The sequence below is a fragment of the Haliotis asinina genome, chromosome 14 (genome assembly GCF_037392515.1).
Source record: "Haliotis asinina isolate JCU_RB_2024 chromosome 14, JCU_Hal_asi_v2, whole genome shotgun sequence".
Classification (NCBI taxonomy): Eukaryota; Metazoa; Mollusca; class Gastropoda; order Lepetellida; family Haliotidae; genus Haliotis; species Haliotis asinina.
In genome coordinates, this window is record NC_090293.1 from 39,248,038 (window position 1) to 39,262,375 (window position 14,338).

The 14,338-nt window shown below is 37.0% G+C and overlaps 1 protein-coding gene across 2 annotated transcripts in view; it reads right to left on the minus strand.

Annotated features, from left to right (window-relative positions):
- LOC137261048 (RNA cytidine acetyltransferase-like) overlaps positions 1-14,338 on the minus strand; it is a 202,082-nt gene that overhangs the window by 185,890 nt on the left and 1,854 nt on the right. For both annotated transcript variants that reach the window (XM_067798710.1, XM_067798711.1), the window contains exon 2: positions 275-388. In XM_067798710.1, the coding sequence (XP_067654811.1) occupies positions 275-385 (111 nt within the window). In that variant the 5' untranslated portion in view covers positions 386-388. The remainder of the gene's footprint in view (positions 1-274; positions 389-14,338) is intronic.

The window sequence follows — 14,338 nt, forward strand, 5'->3', positions numbered from 1 at the left end:
GTTTAACTGATCAAACCTGAAATGACAAAGATTGAACCACACGCTACAAACACATTAAACTGTAATAGAAAATCAGTAATAAAATGAACAGATTAACTACGGGCACACTCTGGTACGAGCAATCTAATTAGGGCTGTCCCATTATGGATGTGGGTGTTGTATTAAGAAAATGTTAAATGTTTCCTACAGATGGAAGAGACACATCATTTCCACCGAGCCTTGAAATAAACCCCATTGACTCAAGAAGAACAAAATCTATATATGTCACACTCACCTGATCACGGCCATGATCACCAACAATGACAAACATTGACCTGTGTTTGTTGGCAACTCCATTTTCTACCAACACTCGGATTCGATTGTCTATCTTTTTCCTGACCATCATGAACTGTTGTGAAAGAGAAAAAAGCATATCCATTTCATCTTGGCTACTACAAACAAGAGTTATCAGAAGATGACATATCCCCCTGGCCCCCACATATTTGAAGGGACAAATCATCAGACAGTTACAAGACCTGTTGAAAGATATCAAATCTCATACAACTTGAAAACTTCTTAAAGGTCACATGCAACCAAAATATCAAACATAATCAAATGACAATTATCACTTATTCACAACATATAATATACATTGCTGCATGTAAAAAAACAAGTAAACATCATTTTAAGTGTACAATCGCGATTCAAAAGTGCAATATTTTGCACTTGGGCTTACTTCCCTCAAAATGGAAACTCATGGGAGACCGAACCCAGTCATAGCGGGTGGGCGTACACTCAAGTGCAATGATGGCTTCCGATTGGCTGGTTCATTTGCTGATACGCTGAGGGCTCATCGTGTGTACAGAAATATGATCTGTTTGATGGGCATTTTAGAACTATGGTGAGTCACAAGAAAGTAGGATTCTTTATAGATAATAACCTCTTTTATTGTACTTAATGCATCGTTTCAGTATGGATTCATATATCGTTGTCAAACAAAATCATATGCACTAGAAGAAGTTGTTATCCATAAAGAATGTATATAGAGATGTTGGAATGTGAAATACATGTTCTCTGAAATTGCGTTCGATCCAATAAAAAATCATCTCAGTAGAGATGGTGCTTGGCTGGAAAACTGTCATTTGTCCGAGTACAAAGCAGGACTTGAAACTGACAAGATTTTGTACCAGTTTCCGTCAGGTCCAGTCATCCGAGAAAAATGGATGCAATTTGTTTGCAACCCACAGACATAAAGACATGTGTACATGTGTATGTATGTTTGCCTAATTACATAATGTGGCAGAGATAGGCCTTGGTGCACGAGTCATAAATCAATTTATTTTGTTTATGACATATAGCCTGATAGGTGTTCAGTTCAAATTGCATGTGGTTAATGACTGAAGCTGTGTATTGCATATTGTCTTTAGACAGGCAGGCAGACATATAGGTGTCAATAAACCAGACACTGAGCTTTCTCTGTGACAGAGGCTGCCTACCACAATCAACAAGTTTATATAACGAGTAGACTGTTTACTAATGTTTGTGTACACAACCAAGATTAGACTACTGCTCACGACCTCATGCATACTGTTGCTGGGGGAAATTCAGTTAATCGTTTGAACTATTGCATAGGCTTTTTTTCACCGCATTTTTTTCAGCTATATAGGTTCAATTGGCATTTTTGATGATTTGTTTCAGTATGTGCCTACCTAAAGGTATCACAATCTGCAAAGTTGTGTTTTACATCGCATGTGACCTTTAACATGTTTCAGCAGATATGTGAGGCAGAACCCGAAGTGAAGCCTTTTGCTAATAACAGATTCTCATCATTTTTATTTTTCTTGGTTTCCATGGAAATGATTCATACTTAGTCTCAAAATGGAGGGATGGGCTTTTTTTACCCCGGGAGCACAACTGGAAAACCATTTGATATCTTTCAACAAATCTTGGCAGATATATGAAAATCTTGAACATCTGGCTTTACAAAAATTATTGTCTAAATTTCAGAGTGTTTCACTCATTCTGTGAAAAGTTTAAATAAATCAAACTGTACATACTCCACAGTGGTCATGATAATGTGGCAACTAATGATATGATATGATATCTGCATGACTAACACCCATATATCCTTGGCCTCAGCTGATTGGAAATCCACTTCAGTGTAAGATCATCTTTTTTGACACTCCACTGTGATTGGGGAAGAAGTGGCTTAGAGGTGGGGCTGAACAAAACTCCTGCCAACATAGCTTCCCAATACTCAGGAAAAAAATACAAGAACACAGATTCTTAGACAATGCCTATTTGATCTGATTACTGATAATGTTTTCTAGTTACTGAAGATTGTGACAAAGTGTTATGGAAACTCATCAGCACTGATTCAACTACAGTGTATTCTGTTCCTCAAAAGGTCAAAGACTGCAACAGTGTGTCACATATCATTGCTGTACAAGGATTAGTGTCACCAGGATATACCTGTAATGATGTTCATTGATGCAGTTGTTTTGGAGACTTGACCCAATTTGGACATTTGACAACTAACCTGTCAACATTTATGGGCAGCTGTATAGTTTTCATATTGTCAAATACGGGCATGGGCATTTTAGTGATCAGTGACATGGTCTGTGTTTGGATTTCGAAAAGGGCCATTGCTGAAACTGAATAGAGAGGTCAGAAGTGACCTGTGACCTGGATGTGATTGCCTGTTTACTTTTTCAGAGAGGCATAGAGAGACCATAGCTCACTTGCAGAGATACACGTGCAGTGTCTTAAGGAAGCTGTGTTTGTTGGAGAAGTCACACACAGCTAGGTAGGACAATTTTTGCATCTTTGAGGTAGCGTAAGGAAGTCAATCATCAGTGATTTAAATGCACAGGATTAGTTTTAATACTATGGTTTCTTTTTATATTTGGTAGTTTTGATCTGCTTGTTATGTTGCATACTCTATATCTTCAGAGGCACCTAAGTACAGTGTTCCCAGAAATTATTGAGAAAATCTTTGTTTTTTTCTAATGATGCTAAGATTGGAAAAAGGGTTTTCACTATGCACTAAGCATACTAAATAAGGGAGACAACTCTTGAAGGCTTAGAAGGCAGCTCATTACGTCAAGAGTTATCTCCCTTGTCTGAGCAGACGGCTTCCTGTGTTGACATGGCAGAATGTACAGCAAGAGAGAAAAGAAAGCTCATTCTAGATGATTTTGAAAGGGGTGAGGCTGATGCTAAAGTGTTAGCTTGTAGACATGGTATTCCTCTGTCTACAGTATACAGAACTTTGAAGAATATTCAAACAGGAACCGGGATAGAGCACAAAGCAGGGGCAGGTCGGCCTAGGAAATTCAGTGTTGTGGATCGCCGAAGACTTGGGCAGATTGTGAGCAGGGGCAAATTGAAAAGTGTTGAGAACATCAGAAATGAAATGATTAGCAGAGGAAGTCCTCAGGTGTGCAATGAAACAGTTTGGCAGGAATTACAGAGACTTAATTGGGTGAAAAAACGTGGAATTCCCTCGCCGTTGATGAAAGATGCACAAAAGGAAAAACGTTTAAACTGGTGTCGGGCTCATGAAAATCAAGATTGGGATAATGTTTTCTTTTCGGATGAAAGTTCTGTTTGGCTTTTCCCTAATTGTGTGAAAATTTGGACCAAAGATACTGTCAAACCTATCTACCAGCGACCAAAACATAGCCCGAAGTTTCACATGTGGAGTGGCATATCGGCTCGCGGAGTGACGCCATTGTGTGTTTTCATGGGACACTTGACAAAAGAAAGATATGTTGACATTCTAAATGGTCACCTTCTTCCGACAGCACAAACATTGTATGAAGATGATTGGATTTTCCAGCATGATAATGACCCAAAAGACACTGCGCGCTACACAAAACAGTGGTTGTCGGGCGAAAATGTTCAAGTTTTAGACTGGCCCAGTTACAGCCCAGACCTAAACCCAATTGAGAATGTGTGGGGAGTCATGAAGGACAGAATAAACCAAAAGGGACTGAGAAATATTGAAGATATGAAGGCCGAGGTGGTCCAATATTGGGATACCCTGTCACACGATTACCTACAAACTTTGATGGGTAGTGTGCCAAGGCGTATTCAGGCATGCATTGTTGAGCGAGGAGGTCTAACAAAGTACTAAAACAAGACTGAGACTGTAAAAGGATGATGTTTTAACATGTTTATGTAAGTAATTTAATAAATAAGTAAGAAGTTAATAAACGTAATGAGTTACATGACGCAACATGATTCTCAATAATTTCTGGGAATACTAGAATTCATTCAGACTTGTCTATGCCTCAGGTGTTTCCCTTAGAAGTTGTGTCACATTTTCAAATTCTTTGTGTAAATACAGTATTGTCTTTAAACAGTTTGGTTGTGGTAGTTTTGCTGGGTTAGGTTTTTTTGTGAACATGTGTGGTATTTGTTTCTAGCTTGATTGATCCAGAGGAACTCTCAGTTAAGTCATCTTGTGACAGAACTACTTTTTCATTCATAACAAACAGGTGAATCCATTCGTTCCATAACGTATATGTATTGTGGGAATGCCAAAATTGTGAACATTGCCGCGTCACTGTTTAAATGTGAGTGGAAGAGACATATCTGTTGAAAAACATATATACAGTGTCTCCACAAGTGATGCTAGCCCAGTGAAACAACTGCAAACCAAGATACGGGATGGTACACAGTAGTTTACTGTTTGAGGTAGACTAACAGCTAGTCTCTGAAATGAACATATTTTACTGAAAAAAAGTCCATAGTGAAAAAAAATAATATAATGAAATGGAGCCCTGAGACTTTCTTCATTTTCAGCCTGAAGCTATGGAAATCTAGACTTGTCACATTTTCTAGACTTCCGTGGGCTTTCTTGGATATATATACTTCAGGGTCTGTACGATAGACTATGTTTGAGGCTGCACAAGGCGATGACAACTGACATGCATTGTGATGTTGGTTACCAAGAGGCAGAAAAGATGACGTTATTGCAGTGTGCACTACAGTACAACATTCTTCCGCAACCTCTTTATTAAGATGATTTCGGGTTGAAACCATAGAAAAACAACAAAAATACAGTATTTTACAAATGAAAGAGGCTTTCATTCAGACTGATACCACAGGAGGGACACTAATTTTGAACAATTCCTATGTAATGAGACCTCAAGTAGTATTCTCTATGTCTATTTTCTTCTTCACTAACATCACCATATTTTAGTTAATCTGCAACATACTGCCGCACAAGAAAGGCACCAAAAACACACTTGACTTCACATTGTGATGGATATCTGATTTCTCCTCTTTTAGGTCAACAACTACCCTGTGTTCAAGTTTAGTTAATTTTAATTATTAAACATTTTATGAAGGATCTGAGTACAGTTAAATAATTAACATTATTCTTGCATATGTATATATAATGTTGTGTTATATGAAGGTATGAATGTGTTTTAAAGTGAAAGTCAAATAATGTTTGTAGGCATGATTTTCATGTTTACTGCACCAGGATTATTATGATAAGTTTATTATTAATATAGTAACATTTTATGAACTTCACTGACACAACAAAGCGTTTGTACCTGTTCTGCAGCCATCTCTGTCAACCATGTTGTACACTTCTTGGTATATGTAATGGTTGTGCCACTTGAAAACCTATATTATTTTAAGAACTGTTTAGTGTATATATTTATAAGCATATAGGTATCATAGCACAGATAATGCTGTGATCATAAGGCACATTTATTAATTATGTAGGTTGTTTTATGGATGTATAGGTTTATCATGATTACATAATAACATGCATTTCTGAATGTATTGAATGTTAAGAGTGATATATGTTCTATTAGAATATTAGAATAGGTTAGCATATTAATATACTTAATGGTATGTTTTATCACTTACAGATGGACATGCTGTTTCACTAAGGTAGGTGGTGCTCACTATCACCCGAGTTCCATATATTTGATAAGTATTTTATCCTTTTGCTGTGCTTATTGCATGCATATTTATGTCACAAACATGTTCTCTATCATGATTATGATTATGATATTTTGCTGCGGTTAAATCTACATAATCTTTACTGTGAAATGCATTTGTTTATTACTTAAGTCTTCTTGGTTTCACATCAAGTATATTGTGACAGGAATATGACCATTATCAGTCATGGTAACTGTTATGAAACAGACTCGTACAGATATATGACTGTTTTATTGACTATTGCAATCAATTTATTATTATGTAACAGTATGAAAACAACATACTAGTATACAATATATATGAGATAATAGATTCTGGCATAAGTTACCACTCACAACTCAGCAGGCGTTGATCTTCCTTGAGCAGTTCCAACCCTTACCCTGCTACAGTTATGTGCATGAACCGCTTTGTTTAAAATTTGAAGCCATGTTTATATCATGAAATAATAATTCATACCATGAAATGATAATTCATACCAAAATTGACTATAAATTGTAACCAGTACAAGCAATATATTAGCATTCAAATATTAGGAAAATATGAATATAGAATATTAGTTTCATCATGTATCAGTAATAGCTTAGAAAAGACTCTTCTCAAAAGTAGTAAAGCTTATCTCACAGACATTCTATTGAAAAAGGTATAAGTTATGACCACACAATTTCATAGTTACAATCCTAGCCAGAGGTAATCAGAACACCACTGTAAGACAAAAAATTCACTAAGACAAGGGTTATGTCTAGACAGGTTAATAAACTGCTTTGATGAAGTCACATGCCATCACCTACAGTAAAATAACATTATGCAAACACCAGTTAAGGGTCATTAAAGATCCAGCCCAGAGTAAGCAATCAAGCATCCAGTAAATGTGCCAACAAGATTAATGCCACTTAGATAATAGGATTAAAAGATTAAGTACTCCTCCTGTCTGGTCACTGAAGTTGTAATGGTAGGACACACCCCATTTTGTTTATTCTGTATTTCATTGGCTATTGTAGGTTACACCCATTTTTGTATCAGTCAGGAAATCAGAATCTTTGTATTATTTAAACTGTAGTTAAATAGTCTCCAACTTCATTTGTCCATCAGTAGGGTTTAGACTCCCAACACAGGTCAGCTCTAGCATTCAGCCCAGAGGGTTGTACCGACTCTCTGTGGCCACCCTTGTTATTCAATCTCTTGTAAATAAAATTGTAAAAGCTTCTTATGACTTCAGACTCTTTGCTGAGTTAATTCCCCCAAGCAAACCAGCACGCCAGTTAGATAAGGGAGCTCACTGGTACCCTCACTTGGACCCGAGATCCATATCATAACATTTACATGAAGGGTATGCTGATTTGTTCAATCCTACAAGGCTTTTTTCAGGATAAAAGTTTTAATGGTTTCAGCCTCCCTCAAACATATGTCAATAGCAATATAATCATGGTAACATATGAACTGGGAACTTAACCTTGCAATGCTTAAGCAGCTATATGTTGCAATACTTATTCAAGCCATAATCTGATGCTGTTTGGGGAGTTGTTATAGTGTCTACTTCAGGACAGCCATGTCCAAATATTTCAACAGACCAAAAACTATGTAGCCAGGCTATATGATATTTAATTATTATTCAATCTACAATCTTGATCTTTATCACTTCTGCAGAGTACATTGTTTTGTCAGCTACCTTGTTCCTCTTTGTCACTTCCATTAATTACTGTATATGACACGTATGGCCTTTATTGGTCATCCCCCTTGGCTGTGTCTGTCATCACATCAACTGTAGAAGGAAGTGCCATTAGTTTCTCTATCTGTCCATTGTTGAATCTGTACCTGTCTATTGTTGTTAAAAACTATATATATGTATGCTCACATCTATACTGCAGGTGAGATGTGAGTGTGGAGTCCGGCATTCCGACTGCCTTTGTAGGGGCGACCGCGAGCAGGATTATGCTGCTCACAGGAAAGGCCCTGGGGTTGAGCTGGAAGTCCGCTCACCTCATTCATGTATGCTCGTTTGTCATGTCTTGTGAAATCATCTAAAGAAGTTCGAACAACTAAACTATGCGTTTGTCTTCAGCAACGTATTCTTTTCTCTTACCATCAACGTAATGTTCATCTAGCACTGAACTAATTCACCACGAGCAGATGGCCACAGGCCCCCGCGTTGACAGAGTCACAACCACTGATGATCTAACTGACTTAAACAGCTCTATTGTAGACTACATTCAGGCAGCTTGTGAGGAATTAAAGCGTGGTGTCAGAGAGGGAACTAACACTATCTGAGATAAAATGGACAAGCAGCAGTTACTCTGGTATTGCACTCAAGGCATGTACATTCGGAGTCTCTCATTGAGAACTTCCACTAGCTAGCAAGAATAGCAAAGCATCCATAAAATGAGTAGCTAAAGCATAACCTTCAACCAGGGATACTCTACAACTGGGATAGGCCACTCACCGGCTTTCTTTACCATTTGTACTAATTAATGTGTGCCTCGTCAAGCTCCAACGCACATAGTGACTTGGCTCGTTCCCAGTGCAACTTCAGTTTTGTTTAACCAGTGCGACTATAGAGAGCATATACGTTGTAGATTATCCAAGGTTTAACCGAACTTCAGCCAGTTTATTGTATCAGTCGGAATTTTACAATGAATGAATGAATGAATTATTGTAAGAATTAAGAGAAAGAATTATGTGAATGAATGAACGAAATAAAGAAAAAGAATAAAACGAAAGAAATACATATGTGAATGAATGAAAGAATAAATGATACACAGTGGCCTTGTCTCCCAAAACATGTTAAAGAACACAAAAGTATTGCGAGAACATGTGTTAACATCAGCTGTCCTTTTAAAAAATCTTCTTTGAAACATTAATAATTAATTCAAATATCTTATTGCATGTGGGGAATGAACATTAACAAAATGTTAACTGACACTGTCACACTGCCCTAAAACATAAAGTGTAAAACTTCCACAAAGCGTTCTAAAACACCTTTCCAGTTTTGGCAAATAATAAGATCAACAAGAAAGAAAGAAGTTATGGAACTGTAACCCTCAAGCACCAATGGCGAATCAGATCAGATCGGCAATATGTCATATTTTTCTCACCCCTCAAATACACCCTAACATTTTGTTTCAGATTATGGAACTATCACTATTACTTGCAAACACATTTCACCTGATAGTATATTCCCCTCATAAAAATTAAAGGTGTGTGTGAAAGATGCTTTTGATGTAATAACTTGAAACGCTCAAACAACGGCGTATAGTATTTCAATGGCAGATGAGAGCAGATCAGCGATATGTCATATTTTTCACACACCTCAAATACACCCTAACATTCTTTTAAGATTATGAAACTATCACTATTACTTGCAATCACATTTCACCTGATATTATATTCCCCTCATATGAATTAAAGGTGTATGTGAAAGATGTTTTTGAGGAAGTAACTAGGAATACTCAAACAAAAGCGTATGGTATTTCAATGGCGAAATGTCATATTTTTCACACACCTCAATTACACCCTAACAATTTTTAAGTAATGAAACTGTCACTATTACTTGCAAATACCTTTCAACTAAAGTATGTTATCCTTCTAAAATTAAAGAAATGTGTGAAAGAAGTTTTTAATGGCACAAATTAGTCTATCTTCACGGTGAATCAAGAATAGAAGCCAGTGAGCTATAACATTCCGACTTGAAACTTTACTACAAATCTACTGTCCTAATACGGACACTAATACCAATTATTTGACTTAAACTGAAGTGACAAAATTGTTATCCTATATTCTACATGTTGGATTGCAGTTGTTACAACACTCAGCGAACTTAATCAGCCGAGCTCAATCTTAAATACTACCCTGCCGCCATATTGGCTACACAGATTACATAACGACCTGAGACATACGTTCAGCGGCTTTTCGAGGAGTTTCTTCTCCCCCTCTATATAGGCTCCCTGCTTCAACTTTCTTCATATACTTTAGATTCCAGCATGCTGATGTTTTTCTCATTGTGAATACTGAATCATACCCTAGCCAAACTCATATTACAGAAACATGCCCTACGATGAGTCCACTCAGCATTGTGCTGTTTTCTTGATCGGAATTGTCATGCAAGCTCTTGTATGAGATGTATTTGATTGCTACAATAAGAGAAACTTTGCAATGCACTGTTATAATGTTGGAAAGGGAATTAGCTTATTGACAAGAAACAGAATTAGGGCTGAAGGTGAGAGCTGTCCTGTGTTAAAAGTCTAAACCCTATGGAATTTGTGGCTATTTATCTAAAACTGACATATCTTAAACTGAAAGATACAAAATGGGGTGTCCCCTACAATAACCAATAAAGTACAGAATGGGGAGTGTCCTACAATAACTACTGTAGTGACCAGACAGTGACAGTACTTAAACCTATTACTCCTGCCAATTGGCACTAATCTTGTTTACACATATTCTGTATGCACAGTACCACTTGCAATAAGCATAAAGGAAAATACTAGCAAATAAATTTTCATATGGACAAAAGCATCCTAAAAGGCACCTTCCTTCATTAAAATTTCACGAAAAGTTTGTAAAATAGCAATATAAAAGTGATCAACACTCTTGAATTTCCATATATTGCTGAAACACCTGACTGTTAATGAGGTGGGTACCATGTGACATGATGCCAAATGTGCCTACTCTCGATGGCTTCTTCTTTGGTTATATTTAACAACTTGACTGTGACCATCAGTTCTGAAGCAATGAATGATGTACCCGATGGCATTTTTATCTAGATGTTAGACCGTACCAATATGATCCGATTTTACATCAAGCAAGAGAAACATCCAGTGAAAAAGAAGGATCCCTCAAAATGGAGGCACCACTTGATTCAATTCATGTTTTTGGTATTTTGGTCATAAAGGTCCCAAACCCAAAACAATTGATCATGATGACATTGTGGTTGCACATGATGAACATATTTACATCTTCATGATAAGGAAAACATGTTTCATGAAAATTGTGACATTGGATATTTTTTGTAGTGAGAACAGATCAACTTCTGTAACTGATATGATGTAAATATTTTGTTAGGAGATCCGCATACCTTTCACATAAAAATAATACATGGTACTCATCTTCAAGAACTCCTAGATTACAACTTGTGCATATAAGAATGTCTTCATCAGTAGATTTTTTGTCTCAATGATAAACTTCAAATGAATGAAATACATTATGTAATTTACAGACTGCACGAATCATAGCCTTACCATTTTAGTGCTGTAAAGTATAGTTCAGACTACAATGATTTGAAAGGGAAGTAATTCTTTAAAATGTGGATGCACACAGTGAGTCATGCCAGACCTGGGAATATATATCAGACTCTTTAAAACCCATGTATGTTTACCATTTAAAAACATCAAGTTTTTTTAAAAATACATAACACTGGTGAAGATGGAGATGTGACCCCATTCTTAATCATTTTAAGCATTCTAACCAAACTTTTATAACCCATATTTGAGAAGACACTTGCACCATGTATTTACCACACTCAACCATTATTGCCTTAATTGATGCATACTTGACAACATTTAGAAATAATCTGAAGTATGCAGTCTGTACCTTTTCTGTTCATTCATAATACCTTCCGCCCCAAATTTCTGAAGCATTTAGTAATACAGGCATGAATTTACCATCATTTTTTTCCTACAAGCACCTGTGATGGAATTATGCGTATTCTTACGAAATATTCTAATACATGGAGACAAGAGTCATCAGAAGATGATGTATCACCTCGACCCCCATATTAAAAAGGAAAAATCATCTGACAGTTACGTGATGATTTTGTAGACTAAACTTAAATCGTTTCCATGGAAATCATGAAAAACATAAATGCCATATATCTGTAAACAGCAACAAGAGTCATCAGAAGATGACATATTTCACCCCCTCTTCCCCACCCCTCATATTTGAAAGGACAAATCATCTGACAGTTATTGATGTTTTTTTAGACTAAGTTTGAATCGCTTCCATGGAAAGCATCAAACATATAAATGCAAAAGGCACCACTTCAAGATCTGTCTCATATACTCGCCAGGATCTGTTGAAAGATATGAAATGGTTTTCGAGTTGTGATCTGGAAATGAAGCCAATCCCTTAATTTTGAGACTAAGTCAGTATTATTTCCATGGAAAGTGGGACAAACAAAAAAGTCAAAACTTTGTAAATAGAAAAAGGCATCACTTTATGGTCTGCCTCAACTATCTGCCAAATTTTGCTGTAAAATATTGAATAGTTTTCGAGTTGTGCTAATGAAACGAAGCCCATCCCTCCATTTTGAGACAAAGTCTGAATCGTTTCCATGGAAACTGGGAAAATGATAAATCACAAAAATCTACAAATAGCAAAAGACACCACTTTAGGGTCTCCCCTACATATCTGCCAAGTTTAGCAGAAAAATATTGAATGTTTTTTTAGTTCTGCTCCAGAAACGAAGCCCATCCCTCCATTGTGAGACTAAGTTCGAAACGTTTCCATAGAAACGGAGAAAATAATAAATCACAAAAACATGTAAATAGCAAAAGGCACCACACTGGGGTCTGCAACACATATCTACCGAGTAACACTGACAGATATTAAGAAGTTTTTGAGTTCTGCTCCGGAAACGAAACACACCTCTCATTTTTGAGACAAAGTCTGATTCGTTTCCATGGAAACCAAGAAACTCAGAAATCACGAAAGCCTGTAGCTAGCAAAAGGAACCATTGCAGCTTCTGATTGGTATATCTACCAAGTTTTGCAGAAAAATATTGAACGTTTTTTTGAGTTTTCATCCGGAAATGAAGCACATCCTTCCATTTTGAGACTAAGTCCGAAACGTTTCCATGGAAACCAAGAAAATAATAAATCATGTTTTGCAGAAAAATATTGAACGGTTTTTGTGTTATGCTCCGGAAACGAAGCCTGCCCCACCATTCGACTTACACCAAATGGATAAAACAAAAAAAATAAAAATAAAAATGCCAAAACTCTGTAAACAGCAAACAACTATAGGTTGAGATCATTACATCTATCAAGTTTGGTCTAAAAATATTGAACGGTTTCTGAGTTATGCTCCGGAAACAAAATGATTACGGAGGACCGACGGACGGATGGACGGACGGACAGACGAGGCATCGACTATATCCCCCCACATTACATGCCGGGGGAATAAAAACCTGTAAATAGCAAAAGGCACCACTCTGGGGTCTGCCACACATATCTACCAGGTTATACCACGCTATCATACTGTCTCCTTTTCCCGCGACCCCTGAAGGTCCCGGGGTAGAATAGGCCTTCAGCAACCCATGCTTGCCATAAAGGGCGACTCAGCTTGTCGTAAGAGGCGACTAACGGGATCGGGTGGTCAGGCTCGCTGACTTGGTTGACACATGTCATCGGTTCCCAATTGCGCAGATCGATGCTCATGTTGCTGATCACTGGATTGTCTGGTCCAGACTCGATTATTTACAGACCGCCGCCATATAGCTGGAATATTGCTGAGTGCGGCGTAAAACTAAACTCACTCACTCACTCACTCCTTTTCCCGCCTGTGGCTGAAAGGGCTATTTCAGTAAATATTTGGAGTACATATATCATCAGTATATCACTACAAATGTATTTTAAAATGTATTATTACTGTTCCTGAATGTATGAATCATTTGGTAATGTTGTGGACATGATTTTGTCAATTTGACATAACCTGAATCAGATATGCAATGAAGCATTCATAAAACCTTCTTACCATACATTTCTATCCATAAAAGGGAGATAAGTGGTGTATGAATGAATATGGTTACGGTATTGCTCAGACGGCTCAAAAATTCATCTGACAATTGTTTGGAGGCTAATTATGGAAAAATACTACCATTCAGTAAAGAATGTAAGGTTCGTTTTTATATCCCGATTGTCTTCTGTACAAAGCAACACTTATTACAGATAATTGATAAACTGAATATAATACTGTCTTTCTCTTGTGGAAAAATATATTTATGTTCTATATATTTCCCTCATTATTCTAGAACAAGGCCACATTATCACTGCTATGTAATTTTAAGCCCTGAACCAGGTTCACATATGTGTGAACTTAATTAATATATTATCCATTGTGCACATGTCTGAGGACATGAACATGTATGTAGTTTTGCATTATGATGTTTGGAAAGTGTCCCCCACCATGTCTGCTTTTGGAAGAATAAATTAGTGATCACTTCTCTTGACATTTGGCACACTTGATCATAATCTCTAAGATACCATGTGGTGTGGAGTGAGCTGATGTGGCTCAAACTGAAAACAGTTGTTGACGTCAGGCATCAGACGACAAACGTCAATTTCATGGTGCCTGCATGAATGGCCTGTTGCATAAAAATCATTGTGGGCTTTCGTGACAGAAAAG